The 24,846-nt window shown below is 34.4% G+C and overlaps 1 protein-coding gene across 4 annotated transcripts in view; it reads right to left on the bottom strand.

The window, feature by feature from the left end:
• Positions 1–24,846, bottom strand: part of LOC138122306 (irregular chiasm C-roughest protein) — a 329,893-nt gene that overhangs the window by 135,994 nt on the left and 169,053 nt on the right. For all 4 annotated transcript variants that reach the window (XM_069036512.1, XM_069036513.1, XM_069036514.1 and 1 more), the window contains exon 3: positions 3,335–3,521. In XM_069036512.1, coding sequence (XP_068892613.1) covers positions 3,335–3,521 — 187 coding nt within the window. The remainder of the gene's footprint in view (positions 1–3,334; positions 3,522–24,846) is intronic.

Below are 24,846 nucleotides of genomic sequence, written 5' to 3'. Positions count from 1 at the left end.
GATCTAGGTGAACGTGTTTCCCGCTTCCGGACGTAGTAGTATTCTGTATTTTTTTCGCGATGTTATTTTTATTCTGAATGGAATTTTCTATGTATCCCTCCGCCACTGATGTAGACTTCCACCCTCCGTGTCTTTTTATGTTAGATAAATTGGCACCAGCATCTGCTAAAAATGTTCTGGAACTACGCCGAAAGCAATGACCAGTGAATTCTTCCGGATTTTGTAATTTTAGTTATCTGTTTCACTTTTTTCCTGTTACACCATGCTTCAAATTCCCGGAAAACTTTTTCATACCTTTCCCGCGACACAGAAGGTAGCAAATTGTCACAATACGCTCTAGCGGCGTCGTTAATGTTATTTTCACAGTCAAAATTACTATCATCACTCATTTTCAATCCGAAATTCACGAAAAATTGCAAACACGAACGTTGTTTTTACAAATTGAAAAATGTTTGTTGACTGGTTGCTAAGGTAACACACGGGCAATATTATTACTTCAAAGCCACCGCAGTTTTAAAACGATACATTCTTTAGATAAAAGTGAAAAATTCACGATTGCAAAAAAAAATGTTGTATGCACCACGTCCGGAAAGTTAGATTTTACTGGATGAGTAAGTAAATACCAGGACGAGTCGTAGACGAGTCCTGGTAGCTTACGAGCTTTATGTTACACATTTATTGGTAATTATGAAGTCCATAATATTCGAATAACTCAGCTTTCTTAGTTAGTTATAAGACGTTAGTTACTCATATTAATACATTAATTACGCGCTCATAATACGTTAGATACAATGATACGATAAAGCTTGAAATATAACTCGAATATTATGGGATTTAAATAACGCTCGGACTTTGTGCAGGTGACGCGGCTAATTGCCTCGTCACCTGGCAACGTCCTCGCATATTATAAATTCCATAATCTTCTCGTTATATTAGTAGATAGCTATAATAATCTGGAATATGTTTATGTTGTTAAACTGCATGCACCACTTTTTGTTCATATGAAATACTTAATAAAATTTTACAGGACCAACCTTCTGTTGGAGTTTTACGCAGTAAACAGTATAGATTACAGTTATTTGATGCAATAAAATTTTAGCTGAAAAGGTTTGACATTATTATGTACATGCTGTTCGTCCGATTTAGGATACCTGATAAGAATAAATTAAATCTAGGCTTTGTCAAAAGTGACAAAAATACATACATACTCAAGAACCATCTCACACTTTTTTCTTAAAGTCACCGTTACCTTGTAAATGATTTCAACTAAAATATACTTTTTTCGTTGTTCATAGGTTTCGGCCATTTTTATGGAGATTGAATTTAATATTTGGTTTGTTTAAACAAAACTAAATTGTACTAAGTCAACATTAATTAAAATCTAAACGCCTAAGGATATTGTTAAGTTTCAAAATGCCGTGTCTTGATAAACGTAGTCAATTATTTTGAATCGTTCAGGTGGGAAAATCTTGCCATTTTTACCCTCTGAGTAATATGTAGACATAAGACAAATTCTTGAATGTTATCCTGCAGACAGAAAGATATGCCTATAAAGAAGAAAACGATGCAAAGGCAGTGAGTTGTTTATATCAAACATTTTTACAATGTAACTTTAATTTTTAATTTATATTTTAATAAATTATTCATCAAATTGTATGTTAGTATTTTACTTAATATAGAAGTTTGAACAACGCACGTAAAATATTAGTGAAGATACATTATTTAGCGGAGATGTATTACTTATTAGGTGTAAATACTTCTTATTGATGCGTCTTTATCCGGAAAATTTTAATAGTGTGGCGATATTTCTTTTGTAGGTAGCTTTGTTATCTAGACAAAGTAATGAATGCGGCATAATAAATGAACAAAACAAGTGCCATTAAAAATGTTTCCTTCTTGAGAAGACGTTCGCACAGAAGCGCAAGGTCTGCAAATTTCATGTACTTTCTTTCGGTCCGTGATATAACACGTACTTTATTGTGTTTACGTCTCTTTGTACTTAAGGCAGCAAATTTTGGTTAGTTCATTTTTTATTGTCTGAAAATCCCTTTGGGAATAAATTTATGTAGTAAAGTAGATAAATGCCCCGGAAGATTTGGACTTCTTCTCGCGATTTTTCTTTCGTTTGTACTAATCCCGGCGCCTCGCAATACAGTTTCGACATTCTATCTTTTCATATCATTTCTTATCTACGGCAATGCGACACCAGACTGAGGTATGGGTATTGCATTCCTCCATTGTTTCTTTTCTTTTTTTTTAATAACTGTAAAATTGCGTTTCGGGACTTTATGAAGTCAGGCAAAGAATGCGGGCAATTTTTCTGTCGGAATACAATCATTACAACAAAATAACAGCGATTTCGTCGAACGAGATGTGCATACCTGGGAACATATGCCGGAGCCTCATCGCCAATTTTTCGAACTTCTTGCGTCAGTGAAGCGTGACGTTATGTAAATGGAGCGTGTATTTGCATAGTCGTTTCGAAGTTTTATTTCGATGCTTTGAAAAGTCCCATTTTATTAAGGTTACGAAAGTGTTAATGCACCAAAATGGACCGAATCCGTTTTAAAACCGTGCTAATCAGCATTTTATATTGACAGCTCGACACCTAATAAAAATCGACGAACGCTCTTGGGCAATTGTCAGGTGTAATTATCGAAAATTACCTAAACGAAAAACGTTCGTATAGTTGATTATCTTTTTGAACAATTCCGCGTGATATGATAGATCGTGGAAGCGGGGAACTACGAGTTAAGTTTTCCCTTTGGAGCATTAAATACCGTCGGTGAAAGCTTCGAAGAGGGTTTTCTGGAAACTTTCAACTTTGAAGCGGAGACGGCAGACCTCAGAATGGCTTAAATCGTGTATACAAAACAATAAATTCAATAGATGTTCAAGCAAAGTACCGGTCACATATTCACTGTCCTTTGTTATTTAGGAATTTCCACTCGAGTTGTTGTCACCGGATTCGGCAAACTTTTCTAGTCAAGAAGTTTTTTTTTTTACTATTCCCAAATATGTTTCATATACGGCTTTATGGAGACGAGATTCCTCTCCATCTTTCCGAGACACTTATATTCGTCCATTTCATTTACTAAAAAATGGATCGCCCGTCTCTTTATTAGCTTTCTTCTCGGCATTTGCGGAGCTTTCTTTCCTTTCTTTCGAAGTGTTACTTTTTATTTCACCGCTGAGGAAACGCTCATTAAAAGCTTTTATGTCAACTTCACAAAGACCATACTTTCGGACGGAAAATACTGTTTTAAATTCATTAGGAAGAATGTTTATACAAACTGGGAGGCGCCGTTAGTGATTCAAGAAAAAACTTACTTACCCCTCACAACGAGATGTACTGGCAGACTGGTGAGAGCATCTTGTGTATGAAAGTCGCTGGCGGTCACTTGACATTCCCAGTTGCCGTCGTCAAATTCCAGTTGAGCTGCTCTGACCCATATGGAGCAATCGCCGTTCTCTTGGCTTCCCGAAGCCCATTCGTATTTATGCGGATACATGCCCATAGGCTGCAAAATAATTTACGAAACTGAACAAATTCAAATTCTGCATCTGGGACTGGGACAAACATATATATACAGGGTGTTTCTGTAATACGTGTGTTAATTTTAACCAGTGGAAGAACGCGCCAAATCATGGAACTTTTCTCTACAACATTTTTACGAAAAAGCAATACAAATTGATTTAAAATTTGGAATAAATTAACCATCAAAGTGTATACCCGCCTATGGGTAAGGGCGAAAATTTTCTGTTGTGATAGAAACAGAGCTTTGTTACAAAGTTCCATTGTTATAGAAAAAAATAAATAATCAAAATTTAGATTCTCATGGTTACAAAAAATAGAAACTAGTTAATCACACAAAACGACTCGTTTGGTAAAAATTGTGGGGCAAAAAATCTTGGAATACTTTTACGAATTTTCCAAATTTTATAGAGAAAAGTTTCATAAATTGGCGAGTTCCTTCACTGGTTAAAATTAACACATGTATTTCAGAAACACCCTGCATACAACATTTATCTTTTTGAATTCGTTCCGAGTTAATGTTTGTTGTAATTTAGGAATAATATATTTAGCATTTTCATTCATTTATAATGAGCGATACTGTTTTATTCGTGAGGTGGAGTCATCTCGTTCGTTCGCTTTGTCTGGATACTGGACAGGAGCAGGAATTACAATGGTTATTAAAATAAACAACGCCAAAAATCCACTGTCAAATTAAAAGTTAAATATAATGGCAGTGTTAGTAAATCGGTCACGTTCTGAACACGTACTATTTGGGAATAAATTCCGAAACCAATAACTTGCAATCACGTAAAAGGGAAAAGAATAAATACGGTTATTACATATTGGCAAGAGATTGCTTTTATCCAAAGCATCCCTTTTAAATTATTTATTACTCCTGATACCAGCAATATTGGTAAATTTTATCCCTAAAGCAAATATAATGATACGCCAGTCACAACGGTAAAAAATACAATTCTGTAAAATAATTTTCTGAAAGAAATGTAATGTTTCCTTGAGATGAGTTTGATAGCTTCAAAAAAGAATGTTGATTGTGTCAGATTTAAGAGACTTATAATATAATTTTTCACTACATATATTTATGTATTCACACATGTATATTTCACAACGTTACTAGCACTAAGAAAATATTAAAAGAGAAATTTGAAATTAAATGCGTGTTTCCAAAGAAAAATAAAGTATAGTTTAACAAATTGAGATTTCATAATTATGTACATACATACTAGCAAAATTAATTCTAAAAAAGACTGTCCAATTTTTTTTTTATTGTCGAAGATAAGATCTTACTATGAAATAAATAGCTTAAACTAGAATAGTTATTTATGTTAGAGTACAGTAGGGGTATTTTACAGCGCGAAAACTAGGTTTCAGGGACGAAGCGAAGCCGAGTGCATAATTAATTTGAGAGGTGTAAAATACCTACCGTACGACAGTTGTATGAGAATTTTTGGCTGACCAAATGTTTTATTTTGCACTTTTGCAGATTTTTATGAAACAACAACTCTTTGACATATAGAGCTGCCAACCCGGTAAGTTGTATTTTCCCTATTATGATTATGATTATTTATTAGTCAATAAAAATTTAAAAAAACATTTATCGGAAAAATAATACATGTAAATGTGTTTTATTACACTAAATTAAAGTAACGTATGAACACTTTAATTTTGAAGGATGTAACTGTAAAAAGAGTAAATTAACCGTGCGTCCTACCGCACTCCCACAGAAATTTACAACATCGGTCGGTAAATCGCAGCTACCTTAACATAAATTAAAAGGTAAAGGTGTGTTTTACAGTTAGGGAATCCGAAAAAAATTTGGCATGCTGCTTATCTCAAAAAAAAAAAAAAATTCAAACGGTATTCTTGTTACCTTTAATTTTTTTGGAGTGATGGAACAATAGAAAGCCGTGTAAAAGGCCAGCAAAAAATATTAAAGGTCGCCGACACATTGGTGATCCAGTGGAAACCCAAAAATTGATCAAAAATAGAGAAAAATCCTAAAGTTAGATTCATTTTCTTACTTGTACATTGAATTTCTTTAAATATTTGGACATGTATCGATCACTTCTTTTTGTAAATAGAATGGAATTGGATTTCTTAAAAATTCTTGGATTCTTGGACAGGTCAATCGTATTTTTTGAAACTTCATCTCTTCAGTTCATCGTTTATTATTTTCACACTATGACGTCATCGTCAGGATTTTTTTAATGACACTACATGTTTTCTTCATCGTATTGTCGATTTCGGCTACCGTTGGGAGAGCAACTGTTGAGAGATTGCACGTAATACTTGCGTCTAAAATGAGTTAGTTTTACGTGATTTTACGGTTTTTGTGATAGCTTTCTTAAGGTTACAGAAAATTTTAGCTTATTAGAGGCAACAGCAGAAAGCAGATATGTTGTGGAAGCGAAAAAGTGTTGTGTACAAAGCTGTTAATGTTATGTGGTGTTACTAGAGTGGTGAAACAAGGTATTGAACCAGGTTATATAAATGTTTTGTTATGAGTGGCAATCATCCACAATTTTTTATAAATCAATAAATCATTTCAAAATATAACCTCAAAATATTGGGTGATTCAAAATGGTTGTGGATAAGTATGGCAACTATGTACGAAAATGTATGTGACAACTCTGTAGGTAGGATAGAGTTGACATTTCTTTGACAGTCGCAATTTTGAAAATTGTGTGCAATGGTATACAAAAAATCAAATGCACGCATATCAAATGTCATACAAATGTCAACTCTACCACACAGTTGGCACATAAATTTTCGTACATACTCGTAGTTGCCATATTTATCAACAACCATTTTGAATCACCCAATACTATTTAACTTACAAATGTAGTCTTCTCTGTTAAAGTGTTTTCCACAGACCCTCATATAATTAGATGAAGGTTTTCCCATTAATGAAGCACTTTCCCATGCTTTCCTTCTCTTTAGTCGGTCTTTAGAACCAAAAACATTTTCGATGAAAATATATTTTGGTTTTACGCCACAACGTGGAAATAAATGGAAACATATTTCTGGTTTGTTTTTTCGGCAAGTGCTACAGCCAAAAAAACACAACAACTTGTTTTATCGATCTTATTTTTAGTCATTTAATCATTACAAACCACTTGAATAGCGACCGACTTGAGTATGCCTTATAATTAGTTCATATAATTCACACCAGATGTTTCACTGTTAACTGGAATCTAAGGTTGGTAGAGCTCGTGCCAACTGTCATGATCGATGACCTTGACAAAAGTTGCGCGCAGGCGGAGCCCAATTTTGATAAGTGAAACGTAAAAACATCGGTCGTTTGGTTAGAATTTTCAGGGTGGCGGCAAATTTGCATTTTACACTGTCCAACGGTTTGGATTAGAGTGCCTCACATTATCTAGGGGCCTGTCGCCAAATATCAATCAACATAAATTAGCTCACAAATCTGTAAAGTGTGACAAAATGGTACTGATGTTTTTAATTCGAATAGTACAGCCGCTTCGGTACGCATTTTGGTTTCTGCGTCATCGATCATGAGAGTTGGCACGAGCTTTATAACTGGTATTTTGTATAGTAGGTTGACTCGTTGCCATTTGACTACATAGTTTGAATTTTTCCCCCGCAAAAGTTACTCGTGACGTCATAATGCACTAAACTTTTACGACAGAGTCTGTCGATCACGCATTAGGTGTTCCCTCACTAGAATAAAACCCAAAAACCACCCAATAAACCCCTTGGGTTATATTCGAACACTCAAAATTTCTGGATTAATTTACGTCACGAGTTACTTTTTCTGAATAATAATTTAATTAGACCTTTGGTTTTTCTGTAATAGTGGTTCATCATTTATTGTCCCTAGTTATGAGTAGTAAATAAGACAAGAAAATTCAATTAATCTCATTTCATCTACGAATCTAAAGCATTTATCGTGCTTTGATGTCTTTAGAAAAAAATACTGTGACACTTTTTCATCATTGGGAAAATGATTGCCACGAATGAGTTCTTTTAATTTAGATCTTGGGGGCGGAAAGGTTGTTCGCTCCAGTATTTCGAAACCAGAATAATGGAGGGTAGCCATAGAAGTGCAGCTTTTGTACACCATAGCATTGTTCAGAAACAGCAACATCGTTTCAATTTTTTTCTTTCTTCCTTGATAGCATGGCTTAGATACACTTTGACGCTTTCATTAGTTACTGTTCAAAAAATAAAATAATCGCGTTGTGTTATTACGGTTAACGTTAGCCAAACTTGCCTGAAAAGCTCGTTCACGATCTCGCGGTAAAAAGACCATGGCGTAACCATATCAATGTTTTTTTTTTTTTTGTTTCAAAACTTCTGGGATATGTATTCAAAAGAATCTGTACTAAGTTGACAACTTCGGAATGATTTCTTAAACGCTTGATATAAATATGTAGTTTCGCGTAATAATTCAGTCATATCCATATACATTTCTTGCGATCCTTTTTTAGAAAAATTTTATTATTGTTGCAGATCTCGAATGTATCCATTTAAAAAAAGGCTAACTTCACTAAACAATTAATAACAATTAATTTTTGAACGTAAAAAGAGATAGCTTTATATATAGCCAGGATACAGGCGGTTGGGTTCAGAACTTAGAGTTGAGGTGAGTACCTCGGAAGATGCACCTCATGAAGTTCTACAATTGCAATTGCAAAAATTAAAATTTAAACCCCTAAAAATAATAATCTCAGAGTGTCTTCATGTTAAGTGCGACATACTATAGATTACAAAATTTAAATAGTCTAATCCGATACTGTGCGAATTATTTGAAAGAATTTAAAAGAAGCGTTTTGGTGTACAAAATGTATTAACAGTAAAATACGAATGTCTTGCTAGGGCCGGACTTTTATTGGTTAGGTGTGAGTCCTGTGTCTCATTGTCAGAAGGTCTGTACCAGAAAACTTAATATATTTATATACTACTTATCATGGAAAATGCAACACCCAGAAATAGTGAATATTTTTTGATGAAACTTGGTACAGTAATTAGGTGTTCACTAAAGATAAAATGATGATAATTTGAAAGAAATACCTAAAGAAATACCTGAAGAAAATACCCATATCTTTTGGATTATTCTTATCGGAACATGCATTTCTTTTTATTGTTGAGGATCAGTTATCATCAATAACTTCCGTATATCGCAGCATTTAAAGTGTGTTAATGCTATACTATGCCTCCAGTACGAAGACGAGCCCATTATCAGCACGTAACTCAATTTGAAAGAGGCCGCATTATTGGAATGCGAGAAGCAGGTCTTTCCTATAGGGCAATCGCTCATCGTGTGGGACGAAATGTGGCTACTGTGTTACGGTGTTGTCATGCCTGGTTTGAAGAAGGAAGACATCAGCGAGTAAGGGGTACTGGACCAAGAAGGAGGACTACAGATCGACAAGATCGCCATCTTAGATTTTTGGCCCTTAGAGATCGATTTTCGACAACTCGAGAGGTAGCAAATGCTTGGTACCGCGCAGTAGAAAGGCCAATTGCAATGTCATCGATTTATAGGCGAATAAGATCATTTGGGATACGATCCTACCGTCCACATTTAGTGTTGCCTTTAACTCCAAATCATCGACGCCAGCGTTTGGCCTGGTGTAATGAGAGAATTGCTTGGGATGAACAGTGGAATTCCGTCATCTTCAGTGACGAATCCCGGTTTTGTCTTGGCATGCACGACGGTCGGCGGAGGGTGAGGAGACTTCGTGGCGAAAGACGCAATTTTGCTTTTTCTATTGAAAGGCCCGTAGCAAGAACTGTTGGTGTAATGGTCTGGGGAGCAATTTGTTTTGGAAGCAGGTCTCGTCTAGTCTTTATACAGGGAAACCTGACAGCAATTCGCTATGTCCAGGAGGTTTTGCGTCCTGTTGTGGTACCTTACTTTCGAAGAGTAAATAATGCTCTATTTCAACAAGATAACGCGCGGCCGCATATTGCCAACGTTAGTAGAGACTTCCTAGATGACTCTCAGGTGGATTTACTTCCATGGCCTCCGAGATCTCCTGATCTATCCCCAATCGAGCACGTGTGGGATTTGATGGGTCGAAGACTGACGAATTTGCACAACCCTCCGTTGACTTTGGCTGCACTCAGACATGAAATTCAAGTTGCCTGGGATTCGGTTCCCCAAGACGAGATTAACCATCTGATTAGAAGTATGCCTCGGCGCGTCCGCGAGTGTAGAGGATCTCGAGGCGGTCCAACCCATTACTGAGAGAACTTTTTAACATATGGACCAATGTTACTGAAACTTTCATCATTTTATCTTTAGTTAACACCTAATTACTGTACCAAGTTTCATCAAAAAATATTCACTATTTCTGGGTGTTGCATTTTCCATGATAAGTAGTATAATTAAGACTGGGGAAGCACAAATCCTGTACTCGGCAGTTTTTGTCAAACAAGTTGATTGGAAATGCTTTGATCCAAGTAATAACTATCCGTGAAGCCATTGTTGAAAGCCGTTTCCGTTCGTATTAAACAAGCAGCTTCACATTCTGTCCGACAAATTCTCATTTTAAATCTAGCGGTCTTAAAAGCACAGGATGTAACGAAGACAGACACGCAAAAAATACGTGCAGACAGAGACGGGAAATTTTAATTAACATTAAAATGGGTAGGAATTAAAGTTATAAGACGCTATTGTTCAAACACAAAACTGTTACGGCCGATTTGGGAAGTTGCTAGGTACTTTGGTGCTTATGTTAATGTGCTTCCGATGGAGCTGTGTCTTATGTCGTCTTCCCAGCTTCTGCAGGACCCAATTTTGCCACTTAAGTGGTAACGTAAACATTGTTGGATCGGCGGGTTTTTATGCCCTTAGAAACACCAAATTGCCTTAGATTTCCTAACCGTATATTTATTTTACACTTGTTTTATACCGGGAGCTAAGAAGATAAAACATAAAGTATAGCTAAGGAAATTTTATTTCGCATTTAAAGAGTGCTTTAAATGTAGATAACCTTTTACTCTTACAAGATAGTATCGCAGCTTTCAAGTAGATGAAAGGCATCTATGGCTTATTTTCTCGATGTTTGTCACCATATAATAAATTCAGCTGACTGAATTCTGTTACACTTTTTTATTCGTAATTTAAAAGAACGACAATGGTCCACAAGACCGTTTCATCAATTTATATGGGTTAATCGAGATAAGGTGAGACGATAGGTTACATTCAACATGTTACCGTTACCATTTGTCCCACCCTTCACAGTCCACATGAATAATTCAGCCGTTGAATTTCACCAATGTAATTTTTTAAAAGCTATTATTTATTGGCAGTTTAAGTTATCCCGATTCCGTTCAGTAATTTATTTCCCCAATATTTTATACAGTGTAAACGCGGATGCCATGAAAAGCAATATTTCTTTAGTACATATTGAAATTTCCTTTAATGCTGCAATAATTCTTTTATATTTTAATCCACTTTCAGTTCCCACATTTGAAATGGTTTCCCTTTATATTCTAAAGCAATTCTCATTAACATTTAATTAATTGAAAGGAAATTGAAGTGATATTTTAGAATTCAGTCTTTTAGAACTTGTAATTACAAGTTTAATTGCTAAATAAATTTAAACCAAATATTTCTAAACATTATTTTATTATACATATTATTTTTTTCTAATTAAATGTATACACCCAGAAAAAAAAACAAAAAAGTAATGTATGAGGATTTTAGAGGTTTACCAATCGTTGTGATCATTAGGTAATTTGATAGGTTAGAAATTGGTTTGTTTCTATGGATATTGGGCCGTATGATTTTCCTTTCATTAAAGTTAAAGAACGTAGTTAAATTGTTTTGTCTCTGTCTAACATAGTGCTTGGCATATACTCTCATTTTGTCTAATCAATTATTTAGATAATGAAAGGCTTAATGAATGGAAAATCATACGGCCCATTGTTTACGACCATTAATTAATTAAATAAAAATAATATAAGAAAATTAAAATTAGCCAATTTTTTTCAAGCAAAAGACGATTTAAATTAACGCTATTTATTAGTCTTTTATTAATATCAACTACTAAGTCAAATTTGGGATATCATGTCCGGAAATCAAGATCGACCATGTGCAACCGTCAAATCGACTAGAGGAGGTGACAAACTGGTTGTCACTGGTTTTCTTTTCTGTTTGGGCAAAACACGAGACAATGTTATTCACTATTAGCATTGTGATCAGAAAAGAAAATTCAAATGCAAAGTCACAGCACAAACAGCATTGATTGATGGACACCACTTTCTCACGGGCACACCTGGATAACACACTCATGAAGCAATTGCATCGCCTGTTCGTCTTCCGAAAGCTTGCAACTAATTGAAAGAAACTACTAAAATAATAAATGACAACTCTGCTATAATTTTGCAAAATACCAATTCACAGGTACATATCTCATGATATTGCTGCAATTCTGCCAACTATTTATACATATACAGGTGTCCCAGAACTCGCGGATCGTATTACACGTTACTTAGTAACTGAAAGAAAGAACTCAGTTTTCTGGTGAAAACTGCTCGAACACTACCTATAGATCAATTTGAATAATTCATAACTAAGAAACTATTGCACCCTAATAATTTTTCTGAATGTTTTTCACCTCCATTACGACTAAGGAATATGCCCTTTACACCTGATTCGCCAGTTCTGGGACACCTGTGGTTATATTCGAATGAAGAAAAATACAATTAAAATTCGAAAGTCACAAAATAATAATAGTAAATTATACGAGTATGTTGTTAATTTAGGGCGTCTTCAGTAACTGTATGAAGTTTGGAGAAACCTTGCAGGAATTTAGCTAGGAGACATTCTTCCACAATGTGTTGGATGGTTTCTTTTTCTGCACCGCATTCACAAGAGGGGTTTTCACGAATGTTCCAATAAAACAGCATATTATTGCATTTGCCATGGCCGCTTCTTAAGCGGTTTAATTTGCACCAGATTTTCCTAGAAATTGTTTTGTAGAATCCTCAATTAAATTATTATTGAAAATATCTACAACTTTTTTTTTGGGTTTTAAATGTGACTTCAAGCAGTTAATTAATTAACATTTTATGAAAAAAATATTTTGGCTAAAATTAACAATTCAATGGTTGCTATTTTATTATCATTAGGCGTTTTGCGGTAAAATTGCTTTGGAAAGTATAATCACTTGTCAACTTTGACAAATAAATGATATCTGCTCTTTGTTCTGGCAGCAAAAATCCATGGAAATATTGTTCCACGTTCAGCCCACATTACCCTCGAAAAATAAAATTGTCCTAGATTTATATGAACATGACTGTACACTTCTTTGCAATAAAATTAAGCACAGCAAATATTTTCTAGTTTAAACGGGAAATGAGGAAATTCTTAGCAACAAAAATATGTATGTAAATCAGTCAATTTTTTAGGAATGTCAAAATGCCACGTTATTTAGACAACAATTCAAAAATGTTTTCAACTGTTTTTATCAATTACCATAGTTCGCTCTGGAATTGTGATCATTTAGACGTGGTAATTTTTTCCAACAAAAAATGTATTCGGGAACATGCTTGAGATTGACATTGTAGCATGACAAAATGCCACTATTCCATTTTGGCCCGTGTAGAAGGCCCAAGAAGTTCTACAAACGCTTGCGGTACTGTAACAGCGCAACTCGACCACCCGGAGCATCAAAAAACAAAAAAGGTATCGACGACGACGCGACGCGCCCACCTTCCGCGACATTTTTTGGGTCGCTCATTTCACAAAAAGAAAGTTCATTTCGTGCAAACTGTGTCAGCCACGGGGCGGCTGGAAGAACACGTTTTAGCCCCACAATTTTAGGCTAAAACGCCTCACGTCTTTGGATCGTCTGGCTGCGATTCATCTTTTTTGTACCTAATTTTCTTCTTCTTCTTCTTCTCAATCTCTTCACAGCTACGGATGAAGCAACGGCAATGTGGTTTCCCACTTTCACTTTCTTCACTTGCCGGGACGTTATCTTCTTCTTTTCCAACCTAAATCTTTTCTATCTGTCCCATCCTTTTTCGACCATGCGAAGAACGACGATTACCACCTGACGCAATATACGCGTGGACTTACCGACACTTTACCGTGAAACCATCTGTAATTTTCCCCGTCGGCGGAAAGCGAAAGGTAAACAAACCGGCGCGGCGCTATGATCGTTCTCTTGACAAGCCAGAGCGCATGAGTAGTACAGCGGAAGTACCGTCACTTAATGCGTCGTACGTCCGAAAATCGGAATGTCTTATTAAAAAGGGGGATAAGTGTCAATTGTTTCGCGCGACGCAGAATTGCAAGGTGCGTGGGTAGCGAAAGAACTATCGAAGCGGAAACGAAAGAGGTTGGACGGTGACCGCGGAGCGGGCCACCCGTGCCGCCCGTCGTGGTGCGAGTGAAAATTCTATTTCCGTGATCATCCCAGAGTTTTTGGCGCTACGGACCGCGAGGTACGTCGGACATTGGTCACCGGGAGGTGTATATATATACCAGGCGTGTCAGGTCCTAGAGAAGGAATATCGACTTTTGAGTTACGGACCGCGAGGCAGGTTTGTCGTTGGTCGCCGGGAGGTGTGCCAGACTGCCGTGACCGTAACCAAAAGGTAAAAATCGTATCGTATCGTCTCTAAGTGTATCACCGGATCAAATCACCGGAAGTCGCTATCGTTAGGTCGCCCCTTTTCCACCCGGAGAGGTAATGATCGTACCATTGCAATCCTCGTTACTAACGACGTTCGTTAGGGGTATTTTGGTCCAGTTTTGGTCGAGTTTAGTCCATTCCGGTGCTGATGAGTCCTGTTCATTTTTGTTGATGATACCGTACCGTTTACCGTTACCGAAGGGAACGTAGTACCGCTAGACTAAGTCCAAAAAGGCTTCCTTAGGTCGCCCCTTTTAGCGGAAAGGTAATTACCGAATCGTTCGTATTTTCGTTACTAACGCCATTCGTTAGGGGTGTTTTGGCCCATGTTGGTCGTATACTGGTCCCGCTGAAGATGTTTGGTCCTATTTTGGTCCTGTTTTGGTCCATGTTGGTCGTTTGCTGGTCCCGCTGAAGATTTTGGCCTGTTTGGTCCTGCTTCGGTCCTGTTTTGGCCGTGTTTTGGACTGTTTTGGTGCTATTGAAGCCGTTGGTCCTGTTTGGTCATGTTTTTGGATGATTTGGATATTTGGGTATTTTGGATTTTTGAACCCTTGGTCAGGTGCTACCGCTTCACGAAAGGAGCCCTCTCGTTTTTCAATGTTTTATTTGTATCTAACATACTATTGTTCTTTACAGAAAATTAATTTGAACAATAATGTTAATCGTAGACATATGAAGTATTCTTTCAGTTGTCTGTGAAGATGATTTAATTATGTTGTAAAAATTGTCAAATGGTGTTCAAAAGAATATTGTGAATTACTCGTAGATCTAATATGTTTAAAGCTTAAACTTTTTTTATAAAACTATGAAACTGGGTGTATCATTTAACATGTTAAAAATTAATCTGCTCGTTTACACTTTTATATTTAAAATTTATTCCTAACCACCATTTTGTTGAAAGTTCAGTAAAAACTCATTACCTACTACCAAAAGTGACTAACTTGATAAAACATTTTTAACAAGATATGTATGTTTGAATGAATCCATAATGGTAATAAATAAATAAACCAGAAAGTTGTTTGGAAAATGACATTTACAAATTATATTTTGATCGTACAGTTTTAACTGACATTCATATTCAGCATAACAGACCAGACATTATTATTTTAAATAAACAACAAAAGAAAGCATATCTTTTAGATATAGCTGTTCCAAATTCACACAATATAACACAGACATATAACACAAAAATTAATAAATATTTAGAACTCTCCGTTGCTATGAGAAATCTTTGGAGTTTAGAAAAAATGTCTATTTTACCACTTATAATTTCTGCAACGGGAATAGTACCGCAATCGCTTTTTAAAAATTTGAAAATTTTGGACTTAGAGAACACATTAGTGGTTGAAATTCAAAAAGGTATATTATTATACTCATGTCACATCGTGAGGAAATTCCTTAACATTGACACAGAACATAAAACACAAAAAAGTCAAAATGTGGAGGCAAGACGCCGGTAATTATGTTGATAAGCACTGCACTATTACTTGATAGTATTATCCGTAATAGTGTATGTACTCCGGCAAAATTGCCGTGCCGCCGGGTGGAGGTGGGATACGAAAAATAAATAATAAATCACAATAATGGCGTGTTACTTGCTCAGTAAAGCGGAATGTATATACCGGGTATCAATCACCAAACCTGGCCATACGCACATTACACATATTAAAATAATAAATGAGTTGCTATGAAACATAATATTGTTTCGTCAAATTTGCCCAATAATTGAGTATAATACTGCTCTGTGATCGTTCCCTTTTCCAAATTTCAAAAGTATTTCTACTTTCTATGTTACCTACATCAAAAGTTTCCTGATGGCATTGTTTGTGTGGATGATAATTATAGCTGTCAATATGACATTACACAATAATATATTCCATAGCAACTCATATATTATTTTAATATGTATGTCTTGAGGTTAGATAACTAGAAGTTGGTAAAATAAAAAAAATATAATCAGAAGCAAAATAATGATACGTTGTAGTTTTTTAGAGCAACATTTCTCTGAAATGAAATATCATTTTTTAGTTTCTTTGTTCATTTCCATTTTTACAGCGAACGTGTTTTACAAAACGTTTAACTACAAAAGGTTGAAAGCATATTTTAAAATTTATGTAATAACTCTGCCAGGTGGGCTGAAATTATATTCTATACAGCGTTCATCGGTTGAGATGAAAAGTTTTTTTAAGTTTTTAAACGGACCCATTTGACTCCAAATGTTTCAACCTTAACTAAATAGGGATCTTCATAATAAATATTGCTCGTGTTATTTTCTTTATTGTGAGAAGCAATACAACTACAGTAGTTGTTTATTATTTAAAACAGTTTCTGTGTACGTACGTATGTGCTCTGTAGATATCTTATTTATAAAACCCACTCCGATTTAGGATGATCTCTACCAAAAAAATAAAATATTCAGGCAGGCGATCCCTGAATTTAAAATTAACAATTAAGATTTAAATTACTGTAATTCGCTTTTCATATTTCCTGTCTTCTACAATATTTTACGTTAATATTTGACACAAATGGGACCATGATTTTTACAATTTGATGTAAGTTAGGTTCGAGTTTGCACAATATTTTGTGGTGATTATTTGTGATTTTTGGTTCGGCCATTAAACGTAATGATGTGAAAATTTCACGTAGTAATGGATGAAGTTGACAAGTAAGAATGCTTTCCTCGTCCATATTTGATTCAATTACTTGTTTCTAGAGCTTCGGTCAGGGTAAGAAATATATCCACAGAATGATATACGAGGCTGTCTAGAGAACTGTGACTGATTAATATTTCAAGAACCTGCTAATCACGCACTTCTCACTCAAGAGAAATAGTTCCTATTGTGTTACAATTCCGACTGTCAGGAATATTTAAAAACGTTTCAACACTCCCCTACTTGGTATATTTTCTTGATAACCATCATACCGCCTGTCACATTAGCAGCAGTTAACAATTTAATTCGCAATAAAACATAAAATACGGTTCAACACTCGTGTTTTTTCTGTCGGAGTACGCTTGAGGAGGTGTCAAAAATAAAAATGCGTTTTAAATTTGACGGTCTGAAATCGGCCGAAATAGAAACTTCTATAAATTTTTCATAAGAAAACCTCCGTTAAAACCGAAGTTTGTCGTAATATAAATGGATGCCTTCGGCATTTCACTAACAAACTACAAACAAAAGTTGTGAATTCAATTACCGAAACTTTTATTTGGAACAATTTTACGTAAAATTTATCGACAGGCCATAAATCTTCAAGAGTTTTACGAGTTCCAGAGTATTGTCGCTTTGACTAAATCGTCTTGAATTGACAATGCGTCTGCTAAAATACACGTTACGATGAAGAATACATTTCTCGGCCTCCAAATTTAAGGATATATCAACAACGTTATTTTATCCTAGCAGTCGAATTGAAAAAGCTACGAACACAAGAAAATCAACGGATGTTTTTACATTTCACCATTCTGACGTTAAAACAAAGCACTGCCTGCGAAATTTATTCATAGTTTTATAGACAGAGAGCGTTAGAGAAACATTTACTTTTACTTCGCTATTTTGGAATTCTTAAACTTTTATCAAATAGAGATAGCAGTGAGTGAATATACGATGTTAATGACTCTTTTTAATTAAAATTAAACAAACTTTAACAAACCACACTTATATAGATTTAAAAACATTGTGAGATATATTTTTTTAACTGACTCTAAGTTTTATTCTTGTTTTTCATTATTTTCAATTTCTGAAGTAAACAAAAAATCCAGAGGAAAAACATACAATATACCTACTAATAAAAGTTCTCTAGTCATATCCCTGTGTTAAATAATGTCCTCTACATAATTTTTCTATTTTTTACGATGTTAAGTTGACCCTGTGGATGTAATTAACGAACCTTCCGGATTTGATTCCAGAGCAGTAGATCATCTTTCCCAATACTTACGGATATCTGCACGACTCACGTCATACCAGGGTTTTTTTTCGGGTAAGTACTTGCACCCTGTTTATAAGAACTTTGCACATAGCTAATAGAGACCAGTGCCGTAGCACGCAGACCAATATATTCATCTCAAGCAACACGTTTTTTATTCGACAAAGTAGTGCAAAACGTTGCATTATAAATAACAAATTTTAAATGGTAATGTCGTTTCCAAAGAATCAATGTAATGAGGGTCCCCGCTTATTGATAAATATACATATTTTGAAAAACCCTCTCATTAAAATTACATTAAAAAAATCATAATGGCGAGATTATCGGTACGATTCGGTGAAGAAAAAATTTGGTACGGATTAAATTGATTATTTTACCACAGGTAGGTACACAATAACAAATTTTCATATCATTTCTTCTTGCACCGTTTTGGCTCAAAACGAATATAAGAAACGTCATGATATATTCGCTAAAATTATACACATGAATTTAGCTGTTAAATTCAATTTATTAAAGAATACACAACCACATTATAGTTATACACCAGAAAGTTGTTTGGAAAATGACAATTACAAATTATATTTTGATCGAACAGTTTTAACTGACATTCATATTAAGCACAACAGACCAGACATTATTATTTTAAATAAACAACAAAAGCAAGCATATCTTTTAATTCATTAAATTCACATAATATAACACAGACATATAACACAAAAATTAATAAATATTTAGAGCTCTCCGTTGCTATGAGAAATCTTTGGTGTTTAGAAAAAATTTCGATTTTACCACTTGTAATTTCAGCGACGGGAAAGTACCGCAATCCCTTTTTAAAAATTTAAAAATTCTGGATTTAGGTAACACATTGGTAGTTGAAATTCAAAAAGGTATATTATTATACTCATGTCATATCGTGAGGAAGTTCCTTAACATTGACACAGAACATAATATGTAAAACACAACAAAGTCAAAATGTGGAGACGAGATGCCGGTAATTATGTTGATAAGCACTGCACTATTACTTGATAGTAATATTCGTAATAGTGTATCTACTCCGGCAAAATTGTCGTGCCGACGGCTGGTGGAGGGTTAAGAATTTTTAGAATATAAAGATATAACGTTAACGTTCAGATATTACATATCATTGACCCCCTGATTGACAAGAAACGTTAAAAATCATACTTTTAGTAAGGTTTATAGAAAAATAACTATAACAAGTGACCAAAAAAAGATCCACGCGAAAGGCCGCGGCGAATTGGTCCAGTGGCAAAACGGCTGGCGGCGAAACGGCTGCGGCGAAACGTCCCATCCCCGCTTGGGGTCACAAGTATTATTTTGGTAGAACATTACACCTCATCTCAATTTTCCTCAATGTCGTTCTTGTGTTGCATGTCATAATTTAGTTAACTCGGTATAATAAACTTTGTAAGTTCTTTTTACAAATACATGATTTATTAAAATTATCCCTTTTGTATTCACAGAAATCCAGATGTTTTAAATCTTTGCTTTGTAGTTTGATTTAGGAACCACAGTATCCAATTGATTCGTTACTCATCCGTTGTTATGAATCTATTCCATTATTTTCTTTATTTCTTTTTCCCTTGAAATGTGCTGAAAAGGCAGTCACAAATCACCATCCAATTACGTTTTTGATAATCAGTTAACATTCGAGTACCCATCACGCGTTTTTATTTCCAATTCGTTGGTTTAATTACCTACATAAAGAGTTTTTTTTTTAATTTGGCGTCAAAGTAGGCGTTGGAGAGTCGATTGAGAGTGCACCACTCGTGTAAAAGCGTAACCTGTATAGTGCGTTCACAATCGACAGTTCAACGCCTACTTCGACACCAAATTTAAAAAAACACCCGTTATATTGGGTGATTCAAAATGATTGTGCATAAATATGGCAACTATGTACGAAAATGTATGTGGCAACTGTGTGGGTAGGATAGAGTTGACATTTCTTTGACAGTTCACAGTCGCGCAATTTTGAAAATTGTGAAGTCAATGTGCAATGATACATACAACGTGTAACAGAAATAAGTACATTGATTTTAACCAGTAACAGTACTCGTCATGATGAACATTTTTTTTATGTACCACTTTTTCCAAATCGGCAATTTTTGGGCATGTGTTAGGTATATCACTGAATTCAGAAAAAAAAAGTATTAAATTTGACCCCCCGTGCCATTTAAAAAAAATCAAATTAGCCCTGTATCTTCAAAACAAATGATGTTAAAAAATTGAAAAAATCTCAGATAATAGAATTTAACCACTTTTAACTGTGTGCCAAATTTCAACGACCTAAACCGTTCTGAAAATATTTAGCTGTATCCATACTTTTTAGCGACCTGTGTATACCATTCACGATTGTTTCAAATTCGGACTATTTATGAAAATCTGACATTTTAGTTGGCAATATTGTGATTTGTCATAATAAGGCCCGGTTTATTCACCTTCAAGTAACTTATTTGGACGGTAATTACCATGGATCTACCAATAGCAGATTCTAAATCATAGCAACTACTGGCTGGATAAATTTACTTGAAAGTGAATAAACCGAGCCTAAATCTATTTTAGGTTATAACTGAACCGAACATTGCTGCCAGTTTGGCACATTTTTTAAATAAGTGAACGCATTAAACGCATTAAGAATAATAATTTAAAACTTTAATTGAAATGAAACATATACATATTTGTAGCGCAGTTCTCGTTTAAGAACATTCCTAATGTATTAAAATGGGTATAGGTAGATATTTTCATATTTGATATCGGAAACAAAAGATCAGTCATTTCTCAGGAAATGTCACAAAATTGTATTGTCAGTGTCAAATTTCTCATAAACGCCGTAAAAAGGAATGTTTAGGTAAATTTAAATTTTCGCTAAATAGATTGAAAAAATAAAAACCCGTTCTTTTATTTTTGTCCGTGGTTCAAAAGGAAAAGTTATTCTCATATAATCAAACGTATTACAAATAATTTCTCTAGTTTGACCATAATAACTTTCTTATTGCCAATCTGCTGCATTTTTGTCGAAATCACGAACGTCTTTGAGAAATTTGACACTGACAATACAATTTTGTGACATTTCTGTCTTTTGTTTCCGCCATCAAATACGAAAATTGCTATAAATTATTATTATTATGAACTAAATTAATGACGGAATTGACAACAAGGCGAATATTTAAAAACGAAACGTTATATGACAGGACCTGACGGCAATCTAACAAAAAAATATCTTGGCCTGCTGCGTGTTTAAAACAATCGTGAACGGCTAATAAATTAGTCCATCTTTGGATGATGAGAATGCAGGTGTTGACAGGAGCCATACTGTCTAATTACTTTTATAATGATATGCGAATTTCGACCGTTTCGACGGATCTTATATCGTTGCAGTCTACTATACAGGGTGGAAACTTTAACTGGAATAAAATTCATAACTTGGAAATAGGCATTTTTTGTAAAAAATCCCGAAACAGGTCGATAACAGAACAAAAATAAAACAGGACTACGCCAATGCACTCGGTTTTGGGTTGCCCTTCTCCTACATCTGGCGCATATCGGTAGCCACGCCTGTGTACCTCTCGTTGAAATGCACTCTACTGGCCAGATAAATTTACTTGAAGGTGAATAAACCGGGCCTAACATGGGCCTAACTTACATAGACTCCAAATTAAGTAAGATGGAAATATTGGCGCAACCGTTGAGCGAGACAGTGTTTATTCCCACCACTTTTCGTCACACAAAAAGGTTGCCGATCAGAATTTCAAACCCCTCCCATAAAAAGTTTCACTTCAAAAAAATTAGGTTATGTCGGGTATGTTTATGCTATTACAAAAATGACCGTTTGATGGTAAACGTCAAATTCGCCTGACAACTCTGTCAAAGCTGACAACCGGAAATGTGTTTAGATTACAGTGGTACCAAAATCATTCAAATTTACATTGTTACCAACAGATTCAGTCATTCTTGATCACGTTGTATTAAACCATCCAAGGAAACTTTTTGACAACTATTTTTGATCTATCAATGACATATGTAGTTTGCGACTTGATAATGATGTATAAATGTCGCGTTTTTTTGACGGTTGTAGAAAAATATGTATACTTAATGTAAATTGGATCGACCGTGAGCACGGCCTGCTTGCTGAAGTTTGACTTATAAGTATAACTCATCAAGAATTCTCAATTGTAAATAAAATTATTTCCAAGAACTGATTAAAGGCCTTTCAAATAAACCCGACTTGTGTCAAGGGCGTAATTCTCGTTATTAAATTTTACTTCTCTAGTGTGAATTACTTCTTACTTTTAGTCTTTTTATTATTAAATTCGGTATTTGCTTTTCATTTTTTATGCTATTTACAGAAAGTAAATAAATTAATTCTTTGTTGCAACCTTCACTAAGATTTGTTTACTGTGAAGAACCATACAGTGAATCATATTTATGTTTTCTATTGTCATAACTCATAACATTTTGGACTAGTCTAGCATACTCGTATTTGCAATTTTATCAATTTTCAAAAAGAAACAAACTCTATGGAAGAATTGTTACACGTACTTCAACTCAATGTCACACGAATTAGTCTCATACAATTATTATAATTCCTTTATGAAGAACCAGTAATAAGTTTGCTGATATTTGCTAAAACAATAAAGACATTTTATGAAAGATATACGAGTATGTCTATTGAAGTAATTAGATTTATCGGTGATAAAACGGAATCTAACTGATTTTAGAAAAATAAAGAGCCGACAGCGGGAAATAAAGCAGCCTTAAATCGTATCAACTTTATATTTACAATAAAAAAATAAAATTCCCTTTATGGCATCAACTATACGAAAAAGTATAATAAATATAATTGTTCTGTAAAAATTTAATGAAGCTTTAAAAATTGTGATATGACAGTTGTAAAGAAAAACGACTGTAGTTATTCAAGTTTGAACAGAGGGTCATCTTCTGGAAAAACGGTTACGGCTCATTTTTATTTAAATTAATAGAAATCCGTGCAGTTTCGAGAATTTCAGGAGTAAAACAGAGATAAGAAACTGAATTATTTAACTTAGTTCGAAACTTTTTAACAAGAACAATAATTCCAAAATATAAAGTCTACAAAGGCCGACATTAAAAAAAGGCAAATTTGACTGAGTTGCTGATTGGTAAGTGTAATGTAATTCAGGACACTCCCGGCCTAGTTTGGTAGACGATCGAAACGGAACATGTCAGAGGGTGTATCGGATTAATCTGTTCTCGGCCAAAGCTTTTATCCTAATGCATCCTTTAAAAGATAAAGAAGTTTATGGTTCGTTCTTGGTGACCTCCACGGTTCTTGCTTATCCTTATCGACCTTCCAGGAAGACAATTAAATTAACTTAATAAACTTGGGTATGATTTTGTTCGCTTTATGAATGTTCGTCTAAACAGAACAAGGTTTTTACAATTATTATATTATTTTACAATTAATTTAACGGTATTTGCGACTAAAAGTCAGTTTTAATTTTGATATTTAATATAGCATTTAACAATTTAAAACAAATGTATTTTAATGTTAACAAATCTGATTTTATATTGACCGCACATATACAGCTTCAAATCAGATAAAAATATTTCATTGTCATTATTTAATTATTTGGAGAGGTTGTTAAGTGTTGATTTTAATTATTAAATTCACTAATCCTTTGTTGTGTTGTGTATAGTAAATTGATCATAATATTCATACATATTTTTTATTACTCAGCGCTTGCAAACGTCAATTTATTATTGTAAGTGATGTATTGTGTTTTTAAAGTCAGAAATGGAGAAACTATTATTAATTAAACTATTAATTTTTCTTTGCAAGGTAGACTGCTGCTGAATCAGAAAGAAAAATTAAGGCATGAAGGAACAAGAGTGTGGATAATGGAGGCCTCATTATCGAATAGTACGGGAGCTTGCAGTAAAAGTTAACTTAGGCACACTTTCTTGTCAAATAAATATCACTAAAAAAGAAAAAGAGGTGAATAAATGGGTTCCGCATGCACTGACGAGTGGCAACTTTAAAATCTGATATGGACTGCTTTTATGAAACAAAAATAATTTTCTGGAAAAAACCGTAAGTACATGTGATCAAAGATGGATTTTCTATGGAAAATAACCATCAGACTCTCCAAGATTCTCCCGAAATCAGAACGTTACCAAAAGAAAAAAATGATAACACTGATAACAGTGTGGTGATATACATGAGACTTTAGCACATACCTACACAATATTTCCCGATTTGTCACTCACCGATTATTATTTTGCAAATGTCTAAATTACTTCTTAAAAGAGATTTCTTTCTATTGGTAATCAGAATGCCATCGAAAACACATTTAAAGAATATATCTTTTCCAGAGCGACCGAATTTTATCAACGTAGATATAAAAGAAATTTTAGGACTTGGGTGAGCATATAGAGAAAGAAACATATTTAGTCTGGTTGTTACGTCATTACTCCGTCTCCAGCTGTCTCCAGCTAACTTGACTTAAAGTATTTAAATGACATCCTATGATTTTAATGACGGATTATGAAAGAGGATATCGCTTTTAGTATGCTTGTGTAAAAAAAGATTACGTTTTACAAATAACAACAAATAACAACAAAAAATTAAATATTTCTAATGATTACCGATTATTATTTAAACAACCGTGGATCCGGCTCTAAAACTCAATTTCTGAAATGTTTCTGCTGTTAAATAAACTAAATCAAATTGATTTTTTTATTGATAAAAATATCTAAAAAATCTCTTTGCTTTTC

The sequence above is a fragment of the Tenebrio molitor genome, chromosome 1 (genome assembly GCF_963966145.1).
Source record: "Tenebrio molitor chromosome 1, icTenMoli1.1, whole genome shotgun sequence".
Classification (NCBI taxonomy): Eukaryota; Metazoa; Arthropoda; class Insecta; order Coleoptera; family Tenebrionidae; genus Tenebrio; species Tenebrio molitor.
This window is presented reverse-complemented; position numbering and strand designations above follow the sequence as displayed.